This window comes from Rissa tridactyla, chromosome 14 (assembly GCF_028500815.1).
Source record: "Rissa tridactyla isolate bRisTri1 chromosome 14, bRisTri1.patW.cur.20221130, whole genome shotgun sequence".
NCBI lineage: Eukaryota > Metazoa > Chordata > Aves > Charadriiformes > Laridae > Rissa > Rissa tridactyla.
Genome location: NC_071479.1, coordinates 542,801 through 560,937, shown reverse-complemented (window position 1 = coordinate 560,937; position 18,137 = coordinate 542,801). Strand labels below are relative to the sequence as shown.

The following is an 18,137-nucleotide window of genomic DNA, read 5'->3' as shown; positions in this document are numbered from 1 at the left end:
TATGTAAAAATAAGTTTATTTTGTTTTTCTGGACTTTGGCTATAGGACCCGGCAGCCGACGCGGCATGTGAATATTTCAGCTTTGCTAAATTTAACGCATCAGGTGGAAAGCTTTCACAACACACGTCTTCCTCCGGCCGCCGAGGCAAACGATCACCTCGGATTGCCTTTTTTCTTTTTTTTCTTTTTTTTCTTTTTTTTCTTTTTTTTCTTTTTTTTCTTTTCTTTCTTTTTTTCTTTTTTTTCTTTTTTTTCTTTTTTTTCTTTTTTCTTTTTTTTCTTTTTTTTTCTTTTTTTCTTTTTTCTTTTTTCTTTTTTTTTCTTTTTTTTCTTTTTTCTTTTTTTTCTTTTTTTCTTTTTTCTTTTTTCTTTTTTTCTTTTTTCTTTTTTCTTTTTTCTTTTTTTCTTTTTTTCTTTTTTTCTTTTTTTCTTTTTTTCTTTTTTTTCTTTTTTTTCTTTTTTTCCCCTTCACAGGAAACACATCAACCCTCAAATTATCCCGGGGACAAAAAAAAAAAAAAAAAAAAGATGCTCTTAAAAGGCCCGCGACTCCCGTACGGGCTGCGCTGCAGCCGCGGTCCCGGCTGCGGGGACTCGGGGGTGCGAGGGGTTCGGGGCGGGGGGGGTGGCTGGAAAAAGGTGGGGAAAAAAAAATCCTTCCATTTTTTGAGTGGTTTTAAATATCCCCAGCTGTTTCCCAAAGCTTCTTCCCCGTCCTAGGAAGGTGCTTTGGTGTGTGTCCCCCCCCTCCTCGTTTCTCTTTTTTAATATCGCAGCTATCCCTCCTTTTTAACATTTAAGAGGAAACAAGTTTAATATTCATGGCTGTTAATAGAGAAGGGCCATTATCGCCGCCCCATTGTTCTGAGCCCCGCACAATGCTGCTTGTATTTTCATGTGTATATTCCCAAAGTTCCTTCTGAGCGTTTAGTGAGCACTTTAATATTCATGGGTGTTAATAGAGAAGCCCTCAGTATATTGGCATATTGTTGGGAGGTGTACATATTGGTCTGACTTTGAATAGCCACAGTCCTCTTTTCTTTTGCTCTGTTTTGCAGGGTTGATGGGCCAGGAGTAAATGGGCATTTTTCCCCCCCGTCTCCCCCTTACAGAGAGAACATCTTTATTCCAGTCCCAGACTTTCTGGTTTCCCATTCAGGACCCTCAGAAATAATGTCAGGCAGAAGAAAAGTGGAGCAAATCAATCTTTCATGGTCTTTTTGAGACCAATTTGACATCCATGGACTCTTCTTTTCTTTCACAGCCTACAAGGGGATGGTCAGGATCTGGACAAGGTTGGGGTCTGATGAGGGGAGACATGGGATCATAATGCAGCAAAGAGAGAAAAGAAAAGCAAAACAAGAAAAGATTGCAGGGATGGGGTGATGGAGGAAAAATGAGGGTGAATGACAGTGCAAGAAAGGAGATTAGAGCCCAGCAGCTGCTTTTTGGGGGGCGGGGGGGAGGGGGGAGCTCTCTCCCCTCTTCCAGCCCTTCGCATGAATAGGATTTGAACAGAGCGGAGATTGATTTATAGTTATTGCAGTTGAACATTTATTGCTCTTAAAGAGTGGCGGGGAGAAAAGAGAGAAAAGGGGTTTGAAAAGCTCCTTTCTGTATTAAAGAGGTATCAAATGAAGACTGCTGAGATAATATACAGTGGCCAATGGGAATTTGATTTGCTTTAAAATTTAACTCTTGTGGGGCCGCCGCTGAGGGACGCGCCGGGGCCGGAGCCGCCGCTGCCCCGGGCCGCTGGCAGCCGGGATTCGCTTCTCTCACCCTGCGAACTGCCCGGCGTTACCGCAAGGAATCTCCGGGCGGCTCCGGTGCGCGGCGGGGGAACGGCTACAGCCGATAAATTATTATTATTTCTTCGTTATTACGATTTATTTTTTTTTTCTATAAGGGGGGGTGAAGGCAGACGGGATGCGGAGCTACGAAATAACCGGTGCAGGGAAGAGCCCTTTTCGGAGCTGAGTTTTCCTGCTCTAAAACCGGAGGTTTCTCCTCCCCGGCAGCAGAAACGCGATCGCAGCCGAGTCCCCCCGGGCGCAGAAAGGAGCCCATTGTTCAATGGGGAGAAATACATTTTTAGCGGTGATTGAAAGGTCCCCTCTCGTTTGAACTCTAGAAGAAAGTCCCCTGGCAGGGAAGAGCATCCCCCTCCCTCTGCCCCAACATCTGTTTGGAGCAATCCAGGCTCTAGGGCAGAGCCGGGCTCTGCCCCCTCCCAAAGTAATTAAAAAGATATTAGTTGAGCTGAGAAAAGTCCAGCGCAGCCCCTGATCCGGGGTGGTGGGGGTGTCTCACTAAAGACGTTTTTGGATTTGCCAGCGCTAATAGAAGGCGAAGGGACACCAGGAGTGCGAGTTGAAAAGCCCCCCGTCCCCGGCCGCCCCGCGAAGCCCTGCCCGCTGCCCGGAGCCCTGGTGCGCGGGGCCGGCGCGGCGCGGAGCGGCCGACCCCATCCCCTGCCCCGTGCGCCCCGCCGAGCGCCGGGGGAAGGGGGGCAGCGGCGGGAGCCGGGCTGGGAGCCGAGGCGGTCAGGTGCTGCGGCCGCGTCCCCCGCACCTCCACGGGCTGCAAATGCCCCGACAGCCGGAGGGAAGGAGTGGGGCAGGAGGGATCACTGCACCCCTGCGGGCGCTGGGGGAACCGGGGCAGGAGGGATCATTGCACCCCTGCGGCTGCCGCAGGAGCCAGGCGCCTCCGAAGTTGCTAAATGTGTCATTTATTAAAGCATTCAGGGGGCTTTTCTTTGGCGTTTGCTTGCAAACTCACAAAGGCCGAGCTGCTGTTTGGGGGTCTTTTCTGATGGAAAAAGGGCTCGGAGACCCCCGGCACAAAAGAAATCCTGGCAGTGCTTTCAATGGCCAGGACTCAATGAGGGGGACCCTGTGCGCAGCGGGCGGGGGCGAGGGGCCGCCCGGTGCTGCCTGAAAGGCAGGCCTGAATGTAATGGGGAGATCTGCGTTTATTTGTTGGGATCACATTTAATTAGCTTAGTACAACCCTTGAAAGACAAAGGCACCTCAATCTGGATCCAATCTGAAGCTCGTTTGGAGAGCGAGGGCTCCTGGAAAAGTCAAAAGAGAGAAAGGAGAAAGAAAGGGGAGGCTGGGAGAGAAAGGGGCTGGGGGCCCAGCCAGGTGACTGGCACGCGTGAAACAAGGGGGCCTTTTGGGCACAAGGCAGGGCTCAAAAGGGAGGGAGGAAAATAGCCTCTTCCTCAGGTTTTACCTACTTAAACCCCCTGAAGGGGCCGGAGCTGAAAAGCCTCAATAGGGTCTAAGGAGGCTGCAAAGCAAACAGCAGTGCTGGAGAGGGGGCTCCGGCCCCGCTGCCGCAGCAGTTGGCAGCACTCGGTTATGGGAATGTGCCCAAATGTTACCTGCGCCCGGAACGCTCCCACCGCCACTGCCACAGAGCAGGAGGTGCGGGGGGATGAGGGGATGCTGGTCCCCATGTCCCCCCACGTAGGGTGAACCCCCCGCCATGCACCTCCACCCATCCCTCTGGGGCCCGTGCTTCACCCCTGCCCCATCGCTTGGGGTGCTTCATCATGTGTCGATGGGGCCACAGGTGGCCAGGGGCACCGAGGGAGGGTCCCATGGGTGCACCACTTACTCTGGGGCAGCACCCAGTGTCCCCCATCCCTGTGCCGACACAGGGCACACACGGGTGGGTGGCACAGCGGGTGCGCTGCCACCTCCCCAGTGGCACAAAGGAGGAGAGCGGCGGTCCCCGAGGTGCCACATCCACAGGATGGAGCTGAACGGACCCTCGTCTCCTTCCCAACCACACGCTGCCTGTCTGTCCCTGCCGTCCTCCGGCAGGGACTGGAGCAGTGGGGAGGGTTCAGGGTGCCCTGAGGCGGTGCTGGCCCCTCAGCAGATGCCCGGCAGCTCCGGGCACGGGGGGTTTGGTGCGGTGAAGCCGTGACCCTCCTGGTGAGTGCTCCGGTGCTGAGCACTGCAGCCCCTCCGAACCAGGCGGGCTGATTGCTCTGCTCGGAAAAGGAGCTTTAGGGCATTATTTGCCTCCATTTCACTCTGTGGGAGGCTGCGGAGCCCAGCAGAGATGCTGAGTGCTCTCCCCTCCACTCTCACTCGCTTTCTTGGGTTTTTTTTCCCCTCCTTCCTTTTTTTTTTTAAGTCGTTATTTCCAGGATTATTTTGGTGAGGGGGTCACGTCGCACAAAAACAAACAAAAGAGGAAATAAAAAAAATCACCTTCCCACCTGTGTCTGACTGCTTGGTGGGGCTCAGGCAGTCTTGAAATGAAACGTGATTGTGGCAAATCATGGCAGTAACTCCTCGGCCGCCTCCACGGTGCTGCAGCCCGGTGAGCGGAGCTGGTGGCACGGGACGGCTGGATGCCAGCGCCTGCCGAGGCAGCCCCGGCACTGCGGGCCCTCATCGAGTTGCTGGGAAACGCTGGAAGGGTGTATGAGAGGGTGTATGTGAGCCCTGTCGCTGGCCCCTGCCCCTCTCTCTGCTCCCCACGGGGGTTGGGATGGCGCCACGCTCTCCGTGCCACTCCAGCGGTTCCGTACCCACGGTCTGGCTGCAATGCGGGGGCTGCAGGAGCCGGCATTGGGAGGTGGCAGCTAAAGGCAGGCAGGACCAGGGTCCAAGGTGTCCAGCCCAGCCTCCTTGGACTGTGGCCGGGCAGCATCCCCAGGGCCAGGGACAAGGGCAGGGACGAGCCCAGGAGGAGGCGGAGGTCAGGGATGGGTGCTGGGAGCAGGGATGCTCTGCAGACAGGTGACCCCGGCCGCGGGGACAGGCGGGAGAGACGAGCCCTCCCGTGGCTCCTGCCCTTTGCCGGCCCTATTCTCTCCAAAACAAACAGAGCAGCAGCCTCGGCCTCCCCGTGCAGTGACTCCGCGGCGACGAGGTTTAATATTCCCCGGTGAATGGCCGAAACAAGGAGCCCTGCCGGTCGGTGCGGCTCGCCGGGGCATGGCCACCGGTGAGTGATGGTTCGCACAAAGGGAAGGGACCGTCTAATCCCCCCAGACCGCGGCACCTGCACCCCGGCCCGGCCAGGATTAAAGGGGAGCCGGCCTCTGCGAAGATCAGAGGCTTCTTTATAGTGGCCTTGAAATAGGATTTCCTCAAGTGATAAGGGGCAGAGCAGGAAGATAATCTGGGGGGATTGTTGGTACCTGCCCCCACGTCAACTCCAGAGATGCTCCTTTGGGTCACCTGCCTCAAACCAGGTGCCCCAGACCCGGAGGGAGGTGACAGGGGGGATCTGGGCATCCCGATCCCCTCGTCCCAGGGGCGGATGGTCCCTCCCCGCCATCCCCCTCCACCTCCCGCCGAGGTCACGTCGAGACAAGGATGGGGCTCAGTGACCGCCCCCTCGCTGTCCTCGGCCCCGGGGGCTCTGTCCCCTCTCGCCAACCGACCGGGGAGCTGTGGCTGTTTCAACTCATCCTCACCTCACCCAGGTCCGGCGTCCCTCCTGTAAGCAGTTCCCCAGTGCCCGGTTTCTGCCGATTCCCAGCACAAAAAGTTGTGGAAAATTCCCTTTATGTCTTTTCCAGCAGAAACGCCCAGTCTGTGACGGGCACCCTGCACCGCTGCCACTCACAAATCCAGGGAAAAACCCTCCAAACCAGCCAAAGGAAGGCTAAACAGTTCCTTATAAAGAATAAAACACCCATGTGCTGCTTGACAGGATACACCGACACCTTTATCTGCACAGGAACAACCCGTCGCCGTGAGATCCCGATTCCTCCCCCCACGCCACAACCCTGCAAGCACCAACAGCCCCTGAACCCCCCCCAAGAGCGAGACAGACCAAGGGGGGGTTTGCAGGAGCAGCAGCAGCGCAGGGGGGACCTCACGAGCATCCCCATTGTGTCAAAAAGCTTCATGTTAAAGACCACGAGCTCTCCCTCCAGCCACGCCACCCGTCACCCACCCAGCTTACTGTAAATATACTGTTGCTCTAATGCAATTAAATATTTAATACTTGGGGAAGGAAAAAAAAAAGAAAGTCCCATGCCTGCTTGTCTCTTTCAATAAGCATTTTGGTTTAACTCGCAATGTCCATAATGTAGTTCGTTCTCAAATCATGCAAAATTAAAGAACGTATTTTAGACAATCTTAAAGTCTCCCCTCTGCTCTCAAAATAGCCCTTGCCTGCTCAGGCACACCCAATATAGCGCACGGGAGAGCATCAGGGTCATCGCCAACCCGACGCGATGCCGTCGTGACGTGATTTTTCCGGCTGCTGCTCCGAAATAGTTTGCAGAAGGACCACAATGAACTTCTGCTTAGAAATAAGTCCCTGTGCTCAAAGGGCAGGGCAGTGGGCACAGCCTGGGCGACCCACGGGACACAGGGCCGAGGCGCCCACGTCCCCCCATGAAAGACGCGCTGCTGAATGGAACCGTGATGGATTCATGCCAGGGATGACGAAGCCATCGTGTGCCTGAGCTGAGGCCTTGGGAAAGGAATCGTGCTTGAAGGAAGGAACGTGATTTGTAGAGGACAAGAAAGAGCAGGAGCCGGGGACATCCCGCCAGGGCACCCCCCTGGGATGGCCTTTAATTCCGGGTCCTCCATCCCCAAACACCGCACTCCAGAGGGAGAGCGTTCCCCAAACTGAAGGTCTCCTCCCGGGAGCTCCTCGCTGTTCCCTGGGATTGACAGCCGGGGCACGGCCCATGCCGGTCGCTGGTCCCCCGCGAGGAGGAAAAGGCTGCGCCATCCCCACTGCCATTCACAGACCCCAAAAGCGACCCATGTGCCGGCTCCTATGCGGCACCTTGGGGACTTGCCCTGCTCCCTGCAGCATCCAGTTTCTGCCCAAGGGGCAGACAAACCTGCCTGTTTTTATCAAAACCTGACGCAGTCCGTGCTTAATCTACTTTATTTGGGGATTAAAGTTGCCCAGCGCTGCGCAGGAGGCTCGGTTCCTCTCTTGGAGACCACAGGCTTCGCTTGAAGGCCCCACGGCGGCCTCTGGGCTGTACAACGGAGGCGCGAGGAGCTGCCTGCAGAGCCCAGAACGAGACAGCGGGTGCCCTGGGGTGGGACTGACCATCCCACCAGGAGCCCTGGACAGCCGGGGACCAGGACAGCGGCGGGGCTGGAGGAACATGGAGGTGCCAAGGCGTCTCCTCGCCTCCCACCCTGCCCCTCCGCAGCCCATCGCGGACTCACAGCAGAAAGAAGTTTAATGGCTGCGGTCCCTCCGCCCCGGGCAGGCAGCAATAATGGAAAACAAATTGCTGAACTTGGGAATGTTTTCAAGCACTTTAGCCTTGCAGGACACCAGACTGCTGATGAAAACCCAGCTTTGCAGGCACCATCTTAATGACAGGCCAAATTTCAAAGGCTTGCAAACTATTTCTTTTGCTGCCCCACCCCCTCAATAAAAGGTTGCATCAGAAAGAGATATTTCCATAATTTATAGTACGGGTATTTCACTGGGGAGACTCACTAATCTGTACTTACAGATACATTTAAGAAAATGCATCCTCCCACAATCCTGTGCCATTTACGACTATTGGCACAATCTGTAATACTCAGTCTTCAATTAAGGGACACCTTAGGGTTCATTATCACACAATTGCTCCCTGTGAACCATGCCAAATGCTGTTTTGGCACAGAGCTTGGAAGATGAATTAGAAGGAAGTCTTCTCGGTAATGCCCGCTCCCAATTCCCATCAGCAGCCTTTATGCCCTCCTCCAGCCATTTTTTCCCCCCTCTCCCCTCTTTCCAAGTGGCTTTTACTATCCCATCTTTCACTGTCTCTCTTGATTCTCTGGAGGTATATTTAGAGATGCTACATCTCCTTTTCTTCCGGCTCTCAACATGCCTCCCGCTCCCTGCTCTGCAGATGGGATCTTCTTTCCTCCCTCCCTCCCCCCGGCCGTAACCCCTACAGCTGGCTGGGGGGCGGTGGATGGGGCTATTTTAGGTTGGAGGAGCACAAAACTCACATTTTTACAAGAAAGGGGCTAGAGCTTTCCCCAAACTTGGCCTGGCTACAACTACAAGTTACTGCCCCGTAACATAGCTAATAGATGAGAGCGGCCAGAGCCCCGTCCCCCTCCCTCCCTGCTCCAGCTGCCCCCGTTTGCGGGGAAACTCCTGGATGGATTCAGCCACAAAGACAAAGTTGTGGAAGCGCAACAAGTTCCGAGTGTTAAAACCAAGGGCTGCCACCTCCTCGACAAGCAATAAAACATTTATACAGCTGTAGATGTGTGCCCTTCTGGCTTACAGAAAGCTTCCCTTTAATCAAACAGATCCTCCCGGCCCAAACAGCTTCAGTTACAGCACCTTATTGTGGGAATCCTCAGGGCCAAGAGACGCTTTGGCGTGACATCAATAGAGTTCCGCTAGAATTAAGGCTCGAGCTGCTTTCACCGATCACCCCGGACTCCTCCGGCAACACCGCGGGGGCAGGAAGGCAAGAGGACGCGGGGTCTGGGGGGACACGACTCGCTGCAAGGGAAGGGAGGGAGCGAAAACGGAGTAAACCAGACGGGAAATACTTCGCCCACAAGACACCTTGTGGAAATTTTATTATATAGAGTGTAAAATGTAACTGTCAGTCAAATAAAAAGAACACTTTTTTTTTTTTAAAACACCATGCTCGACATTATCCAATTGCGTTTCTTTATAGTTAGACATTTCAAGCATAAGGAAAAATAAGGAAAGAACCCAAGAACAGTAACTTCAGTACATTTCAAAACGGAATGTCCCGCAGGGCAATTAAAAATGCAAGAAAAAATAGCTTCAATTCCGTTTTTCCTTTAAAAATACACTGTTATCTGTACAAGAAACACTACAGTAAACATTGGAAATCATATTATCCCTTTTATTAAATCAAAATTATTTAGCGCATACTGTGGTTAATACTAGATTCATTTATTTCTCTAGGTAATTTGACAAATATTAGATAAGAAAATATTTAAAAGAAATGAAAAAGCAAAAAACACCTTGGAATTAAAAAATAGTTACTACCTTTTATATGGTTTTATGTTCCACAGTGTTTGTTAAAGGTACTAATAGCAGATTCATTTTAATATTAAAAATAACAGTATTTATATTTCTGAGAGCATAGAGGAAAGTTTTTTTTCTTTTTTTTGTTTTGGTTTTTTTTTTTTAAACAAGCTTGGAGGTCTTAGATACATAAATGCAACTAGCAATGGAGACATGAAAAAATGTATCGCTAAAAAAATTAACACGTTTTTATATTACCCCTTTAGACTCTAGAAATTATACAAACCCTACAAAACGCCCCCCCGCCCATAACTTGCCTGACAGCAAAACAGTAACTGTCTCAATACAGAATTCACATAATTAATTACAATACATATCATAGTTCAGTTTTTTAAAAAATGCAATAAAATCAAAGACAGCCAAGATACAAGAAATTAGAAGTAAAACATTTAATGAATTTACATATTTAAGAATATTTAAATACTGTTTAAAATTTTTTTTTCTTTTTAGGATTTGTTACATACCACCTAAGACTTCCAAGCCACTCTTTCTGTTGCAACAGAAAAGATCGAAAAATTAAAAGGAAAAAAACACACAAAAAAGCGCCACATGTTGAAATGTCACAGCTCTGGGGTGCATTTTGGTGCCTGCAAATTCTCTGGCTTCTCTCCAAAAAGAATCCCGGAGTTTTTGTTTTGTTGTTTTTGTTTGTTTTTTTTTTTTTACAAATTTGGAAACAAAATTACCAGCATGTCCATAAGTTTAGTAACATTACTAATTGTTCCTGATTCTTAGAAAAGTTCAGTATAGATTATCCTACAACTAGTGTTTCACAAACAAACAGAAAAGTCTTCATCAAAATGTTGCAAATCTAGAAACCTCTGTTACAAAAAGGTTTGCTTCCACAATGATTCCAAGAGGAAAAAAAAAAAAAAAAAGAAAAATTGCCACGAGGACCTTGTTCTACTGCTCCTAGAGAGAGAGGGGGGAAAAAAGGTAAAGTTACTCGGCGGCATCAAATTCTGAGCGCTGTGCAGCCCTCCTCCCCCGTTCCAGCCGAGCAGCATCTATCCCTCAAACGACGCTTCCAGCCGCTATCGGAGAGCTCTCTGCCCTAACGCCTGCTGTCCCTCCGCTCTCCTTCCAGGAGTTCGTGCCTCTTATCGAACAAGATCTCTCTTCTCTGGAGGGCCAGACTTTGAGAGAGGAATGAAGAGAACTCCCTTTTATCGCCGCTTCTAGGTCACACTTGGCCAGCGCCCGCGGCAAGCGCCGGTTCCTGCGCCCGGCTCGACCTCGGTGGTGCCGGAGAGCGGCAGCGGGGAGGCTGCAGCTGCATCCAAGACCAGCTCCTGCTCCGAAGAGCCAGAGGAAAAACAGGATTCAGTGGGGAGAAGCGTCTGATCGCACAAAGGTGGATGTGTGCTCTGCATGGACTTTTTGCCAAATGCTAAGCCATTCGCTCTGCAAACCCAGCGCTCGGGAAAGCCCTGTGGGTACCATCAGGATAAATCCCACACAACCCTCCGGAGGTCTGAGTGACAGCTGAGGTGAGATTTTACTTGGCAGCTGGTTAATCCAAATTATTTTTCAACAGCTTCCCGCTCCCTTTCAGGACAGGGTGCTCCCTCCCTGGGCCAGCGCAGAGCTTCGGCCCTAGCACAAAGCTTACAGGAGAAAAGGCAAAGTCTGCACACACGGTCCTGGACCGTGCGACTGCCACGCCAGCCTGGCTCCATCATTCCTTTTACTTCCAATTCCCCACAGCCACAAAACAGCCTGGGGGTTATAAGGAAAGGCTGCCAGGAGAAACAAATAACCTCCCAGTTCTCTCCGCAAAAAACCCTCATCCTGTACAGGGAAGTAAGACTCTGGCATTGAAACACCACGACAGGGAGCAGTGAGAAATTTCTCACTTCTATGATCGCTTCCTCAGCCACAAAATATCTCTTTGCTTCTCCATGTGAACCCAAAGCAGAGCCCTCACACCACGGCAAGGCCATTGTACCCAGTTCCCCAAGGGAGAATGCAGCGGGATTCATGAGACGTGAATACACACCTGGCTGTGGGCCTGAGCCTGCCCTAGTGTCTGCCCGTAGTAGGCAGCCTGCTGTCTGTAATACTCTGCCCAAGCCATCGTGTAATCCGGCTGGGAACTTGCCTGAGAAGCAGCACTGGCAGCATGACCTGGAGAAAAAGAAGGGAAAAGGGGGAGATGAGCAGTTCAGTAAGACCAAGCCCAGGCTTAGGATCTCCTTTTGTAAAGCTTAAAGAAGAGCCAGCCCCCTTCCAACAGCTGCAGGCATCTGAAAGAGCAACACCGGCTATCTGCTCTTTGGATATGACACAACAAGCTTTGTGCTGGCTTGCAAGTGACAAGCCAACAGCAGCCAGAAAGCGTTACGAGACCATTCCTGCGGCTGCTGGGACAGTCTGACAGCCAGCACCCTTCATCCTCGGCCCACAGGCTCCAGCAGCACGGTGTCAAATGCAAATCCAGAAGTCGGCATCATGCGCTTCTTAACACAGTGGAGAAAGCCAGGCCCACGTTAATCCCCATGTGCAAGAGCTCTCCTACCCTCTCAACAACCCAGCGTTGGCTTTCTGCTTTTTGTTAGCATCCGTTCTTCTTGTGTGCTATGTTTCCGCAGGCAGGCCAACTGCCAGCGCAGGCACGAGGTCTACTGTGGTTCCACGGAAGCACCTCTCCCGAGGCACAACAGCACGACTTGAGAGCTTTCAGCGGGAGAACTATATGCACCATCACCAACAGGAGAGGACCAAAGGGGTTTTGTAGAGGACTGGAAGCTAATAATGGCAGGGGATGGAGACGCAAGTCATCGGATTAGAGTTAACTCTGTTTATAAGAGTTGATTCATCTCCAATAACCCTGTTTCACTCACTCTGTTTTTTGAAATACTCCTCCCATGCTTTGCTGTAATCGGGATGGCTGTTCTGCTGCTGGCTCTGTTGGCCTGTGCAAAGATGACAACAAGGGGCACATCAATACGGAACAGGTGACAATTTCCAGCCAGTGACATCTACCTTTCCACTCGACAGGCCCTGGATCTACCTCAGTTGCCCAGACTTCACGCTTCAGCTTCCACCTTTCTACAATGTTGGGCGTCTTCAGTTCAGGGAAAGCTGAGGAAGAGCTCAAGTTCCTGATTTCCTCTCACGTGTGCCCCGCTAAAGGGCATTAAGCCAAGTCTCCCCGCCGCTGGAAGCCGCTCAAGCCAAAGCACATTGGCTGGGAGCTGCTCAGTTTGCGCATCAACCACCCTTGGCTCTCAGTCCACTCCCACCTAGCACAGGGATGGAGCCTTCAACCCCCTGACACAACTGACACCTGTCACCTCGACCACCAGCCATGGAGCTGCCAAGGAAATGACCAACCTTTGAGTCATCTCACTTGGTTTTCAGGTGTCTGCATCCTTCACTCGCACTCTCACCAGCAGAGCATGTCTGAAGGAGCCCCGGTGAGTGGTGTCTACCCGTACAACATGCCCACACATGAGCCTGCAGCGTACCATCTGCCCAGCACACAGCTCCGGGGCAGCCAAACTGCTGCTGGCTGCAGAGTCCTCAGGAGGGAGCTTCACAAGGAAGTCTTCAGAGTCCTCGGAAGGGAGCCATGGGCCCTGCACAAAGCCCAGACAGCTCCACCTGCCCTCAGCACCACACCCCACACATCATCCAGGGGCATCCACGACACCCTCCTAATGGCCACGAGTGGCTCTGCGGCGTGGTCTCCAGACTCCCATCTGCACGGAGAGAGACCTTGCAGACCCCAAAACCTTATTCTTCACCTAGCACAGACTCCCCCTCTTTGAAACACGAAGACACCTTTAATCCAGCAGACCTAAGTGCTGTTGCAGGGGAGAGTCCAGCCAGCTGGGTGCAGAGGGGGGATGCCCGGCACCTCCCTTAGTCACAAAGAGCCTTCAGTGAGACACACGGCAAACAAAGAAAGCGGCAATTGGAAAACTGCAGAGAGGCAGGCACAGCGAGAGCGTGAGCCACTACAGGCAGAGATGGCAGGCGAGGAGGAGATCCACGTGGAGGAGAGCCCTTCCCAGCCCATCCAACCGCCTGTGCTCCATGTACCACGACGCCGGCCAAAGTGGGGCTTTGAAGTGGGGGGAAGGGGAATATAATACACTGCAAGTGTGAAGTGGGTGGAGGGAACAGGGCAGCAGTGTCCTGTCCAGGGGCATAAAAGCGGGTTAAAAGACTTGACCAACGCTACAAGTCAGGACCTTTTCTGGCAGAGGTCAAGGCTGCCTCAACTGTCCACCTGCTAATGCCAACAAAGGACCTCCTTCAATGCCTTTTCTTCTGGGAGAATTACAGTCCGCAGCAGGCTGAAAGGACACGCAGCTAAATGCATTTCACAGCAAAATGTTTCCCCAGCCAGTTAATTTATTTAAGATGGGGGAAGTAATTAAAATCTAAATACATGTGTAGGGGGTGGGGGTCTGCCCCTCCTCCCTCAAGGAGGGCACTCTCAAGCCTGTCCCTAGGAAGCCTGCTCAGAGAAGGACTCAGCCGGCCCTTTGACAGGGCTAGCAGAGCTGCGAACAAACGGACTGCAGCACTTGGGGAAGGGACCCTTCACAAGACTGTTTTCAAATTAAAACTTAAAGTGCAAAAGCAGGTATTTACCTAGTTTCCTATAATAATCCTCCCACGCCTTGGTGAACACCTGGCCTGACTGGGTGCCACTGTGATCTGCAGCAGGAGAAAGCAGTGACGGCTGCTTAAAGCACAGCATTATCTTGTCTGTCCTCTCTCCTTACCAAGACTGACTTCAGTGTGTCTGCCTACAAACAGGAACACGAAGGATCCTAAGTAGACATGGAACTAGAAAGCCAACATTTTCCATCAGGTTCAACAGCAGAAATCAAGTATCTGCCCCCAAAACACAGCCTTGTGGTACTAAACTCGTACAGGGGAAAGATAATGGCAAGGCAGGAGGCTTCACTGGTCTTGCAAGCCACCAGAAACCCGACAAACTCATTGCAAAGCAGTAATCACTGGAATACACTGCACTACCAGTCATCAGGGGATTCAAAGGGTCTGTGCTTCTTATACTAGGCTCCAAAGCCAGGAGGTGTGAGCTTGAGAGATGACTATATGCTGCAGGAAGGGAGATTCTTTCCCCTCCCAGTGGCTGGTGGGCCGGTTAAGAGGATGTTTCAGGGAGGTGAGAAAGAAGATATGTTACTAAGGTGAGTTTTTGAAGGCATCTTGCAAGGCAAATGGCAATGCACACTTCATAAGCATTTATTCAAAGGCTTTACGGGAAGATAAAAATCACATTTTTTGTAGAGCTTTCCCTGCTGCACTGACTCCTCTGCTTCCCAAAGCTCAGGGAAGCACTGCGCTCTTGTGGGTGCACAGAAAAGGACTGGATTAAGTTTTTCCTATAAAACAAGCTAGTGGGAAAATACCCTTCTTCAGTACCATACCATTCCACTCCTGGACAAAAAAAAAAAAAAAAAAAAAGTCCTTCCAAGCCCACCATTGCATTTTGCCATCTTGAAAACAGAACAACTACTGACATTCTACAAGTCCCTAGAGCTCAAAGGAAAACTCACGATTTTTAGACTGTAATTGCTGAGGAGCAGGACTCTTCCAGAGGCATTTTTCCAAAGTGTAACACACACTTGCCATGCAGGGTTCCTAACGTCCTACTGTAGCACACATTTTAGAAGTGCACTAAGTTAACAATGCAGCATTGAGAATTTCCAGATTTCACCCATGCACAATTCCATAAACACTAAAACGTGATTACTGTTAACAGGGAATCACAAGTGCAATTGCAGGCATTGCTCCTCCAACGTTTCCTCTACCTCAGGCATCTCAAAGAGCAGGAATTTATACTGAAGTTAATAATCTACTTCATCACTAGATCAGCCTTTGCACTGAAAAGCACCTGTCATTAAGCCCCTTTAAAATTACACCCACCTCCCCACCCTTTTTGGTGCTTAGGTTTAGTTTTCACAAGACCAGGCCATTAAAAAATTTTTACTTCCTGAAAAATTGTGGTTGAAAAGCGTGTGTCGGACATTACTGACCATCACATGACCTTTGAGATTACCAAGCAGACTATGAATCTGCTCTCTTTAGGGCAAACCACTACTCTGGCTGCTGAAGACACAGGATAAGGCAGTTATACCAGCATTACCACTAGCTTTTACTGCTTCAGTCATTCTGAAAAGGGGGATGCCCCATTCCAACCTGACCAAACAGGGTTTTAGGAAGAAACAACACTTCAAACCTTGCAGAATAACAGCCAGCCTGACTCAGTGCTGGTGGCCTGAACTGGAAAGCGCAGCAGTAGGGGTGATCTGGTTCAGTTTTTGAACTCATGACTAAAGGACATTATTTTTTTATTATTACTTACTTGAAAGCTGGTTATCCTGCTGGCCTCATTATGAGCATTTAGCACTGTGGAGGATGAGCAGTTCTCATCAACTCCAAAAAGGAGACAAGGGAACACTACTGCGGGCAGCGTGGACGAACCAAGATAGAAGCCCTGTCTATCCTTTCTTTCATTTTCTGCATCTCTTCCTAGTCTTTCCATTAGATTGGAAGTTGAAGAGTGAGAAGAGTTCATAAGGAACGTTTAAAAAAGAAAATAAGCAAGAACTGATAAGGTCAAGAACAAAGGGATGGGAGGGCTCACCATCAGACACAGCGTGCCTGTTGGTGGGAAGGGGAGCTGGCAAGTGCTTGACTGTGCCGAAGAGAGTCAGGCAGAAGCATTTTTGTTAGATAGGAACAGACAGTGAGGACCAAGTTTCTACACAAAGAGAGCAGAAACAGGCAGTAAGCACTTAAGCACACAAAAAAGCATCACAGTTTTCAATGGACATCAGCTTATTCTGAGCTGAAACACCATAGCATGCCTCCACACATCTCTTCTGCTCAGGAAATTATTTTGCTGTTTTCACACAAGTGGTCTCACGGGTGAAGCTGTGTTTTGCAGGCACAAAGCAGCAATTGCAAAGGGAACACCAGCCCTTCTCCAGCCCAGGCCCTGGACACTTACTTGGGACTTGCTGTCCAGGCTGCTGCCACGTCTGGTAGGTACTGCCCCAACCTTGCGTCATGAACGCCTGAGGACCACTGCAGGGGACAAAAAGGCTTGCTGAAGTAGACAATGAAACAGTTAACAGGTCATATACCTGTCACCGACATAAGCAAAATTGTTACTTATAGTCAGCAACTGCTGAGCAAACAGGTGAACACGGGAACAAAAGGAAGTGCTGTGTAGATGTGACTACTGACTGTTTTGATACTGGTCTGTTCATGAAGCCAAGATGAAGATACATCCTACTGAACTGCACTCCCTGTGATCTATGCAGATCAAGCTTCTTCCCATGCTCTCACTGCATTAGAGGCAGGAATTTTGGAGATGCCAACACCTACCTTATTTATAGTTTAATAGTTAAAGTCCTTCCTGCAGTCAAGCTTAAAGGTTTCATCTCACTTGCTTCCTGCTTCTGAATGCTCAATCTTCAAAAGGCTCCAGTTAAACATTACACCTTCAGGGCCCTCAACCCTCCTCCCAATGCTTTTATAGCTCCCAACCGTTCCCCACAGCCCATCTGTGATGAGAAGGAGAAGCTTACTTTTGATGAGGCGTAGCGGGTGCTTGACTGAACGGACTTTGACCAAATCCTCCAGGTCCACCCATGCTGGTACCCTGTCACAGAATCCACAAATATTTAATGCCAGATCTAAGCACAGGGCGAAGGCAGCTAGTATGAACAGTAAGAAAGGGCAGAAGACAGCCTGGGACACATTCCACTAAACCCCAGCACCTGAAAGAAGTGAATACTTCTCCAAGGATGAAGTTCTCAGGACTGTCAGCATGCTCCAGCAGCTCAGCTTCAAAAGCAACTCCGGTCAGCCCACAAAGGGGCTAAACAGGGCTCCAGCACAGTTGGAAGCTTTCCTTTGAATAGCTTGGATCCTGAGGTTGGTATCAAGCCTTCTCCTCTCAGGCAATTCAGCGTAAAAGGTTGCTTTTCAGCTTTACCATGCCCCAGTTCAGTATTTTCCATACTTTGTTTTACCCAAGTCTCCCCCTTCAGTAGTACTCCAGCTTGACATTATTAAGCCCCAATACCACAGCGCTGCATTAAGTGGAAGATAAGAGTCATCCTGGGTTTACTGAAGCAAGGAGACGAGTGTTACTGTCAGTGTGATGATGCCAGGATTGTGTCATTCTTATGTACTGACACTATTGTCTTCCCTTTAAATAATCTCCTTTGACAGCCTTCTCATACCTTATTATTGCTGTTCTTCCCCCTCTGCACACTACCCATGATTACGTCAGCAAAGAGTCAGATCCCTTTTGGGACCACAGCAAAAATTGGTTCACTGGATGCTGGAGTTATCAAAGTACAAGACAGCTGCCAACAGGCAAGTGGTTTTGAAGCTAAATAATGTAATGCCATCCTGTAAGTCCAGGCCTACACATACCCAAGAATGAAACCACCACATCTGAAAGGACAGACCAAGATCAACAGAGACAGGACTTACACCAACTTTCTCATCTATGAGATGTCTAGCGAGTTCGATTTGCTGGGGAACTCCTCTGATTGTGAATATTCGTACACCAGGGTCTGTGTTCGGAGGCGGGTTTCTCTGGAGCTCAACATGGGCTCCTGACTGCTGATTTATGCTCTTGATGTTCTCACCACCTGAAGAAAAGAAAACCAAAGACATAAGACAACATTCAGAATCTTTTTCCATAAAAGCATAACAAAATCAGGCTCTGGTAATGGAATATAGATTCAACTACCATCTGTGTGCCTCAAGGGAGGTGGGCTGAGGATGGCAGCAGCACAAGAAACCACAGTACCTGAGCTCATGTTGCTCCTTTAAACTCCCTCATAAGCATGACCTGAAACCATGAGCTACTGCAATGTTCTTTCAGGTCATGGATGGTGCTGTTTTAAGAATACATAGTCCCCCTGTGTGCACACTGCTGGGCTCCCAACAAAATGCAGCATGACCGACATACACTTTGACAAATCAGATGCAAAAACTGTACTGACTGAATTCTTGTGTTTTTTCACAGCTGTTCATAATCCTCAAGAAGAGGAAGTCACCTGCAATTGAAACATCTTTTTTCTTTCTTCCAT

The 18,137-nt window shown here is 50.3% G+C and overlaps 1 protein-coding gene across 5 annotated transcripts in view; it reads right to left on the bottom strand.

Annotated features, from left to right (window-relative positions):
* Positions 1–8,517: 8,517 nt before the first annotated feature.
* The window catches only part of FUBP3 (far upstream element binding protein 3), a 40,641-nt gene continuing 31,021 nt past the window's right edge, over positions 8,518–18,137 (bottom strand). For 3 of the 5 annotated variants that reach the window (XM_054220601.1, XM_054220604.1, XM_054220602.1), the window contains 6 exons: positions 17,533–17,693; positions 16,617–16,690; positions 16,034–16,110; positions 11,880–11,951; positions 11,036–11,163; positions 8,519–9,948 (listed from right to left, as the gene is read on the bottom strand). In XM_054220601.1, the coding sequence (XP_054076576.1) occupies positions 9,940–9,948; positions 11,036–11,163; positions 11,880–11,951; positions 16,034–16,110; positions 16,617–16,690; positions 17,533–17,693 (521 nt within the window). In that variant the 3' untranslated portion in view covers positions 8,519–9,939. Of the gene's footprint in view, positions 9,949–11,035; positions 11,164–11,879; positions 11,952–16,033; positions 16,111–16,616; positions 16,691–17,532; positions 17,694–18,137 lie in introns of all 5 variants that reach the window. The other 2 variants (XM_054220606.1, XM_054220603.1) reach the window with 2 other exon arrangements.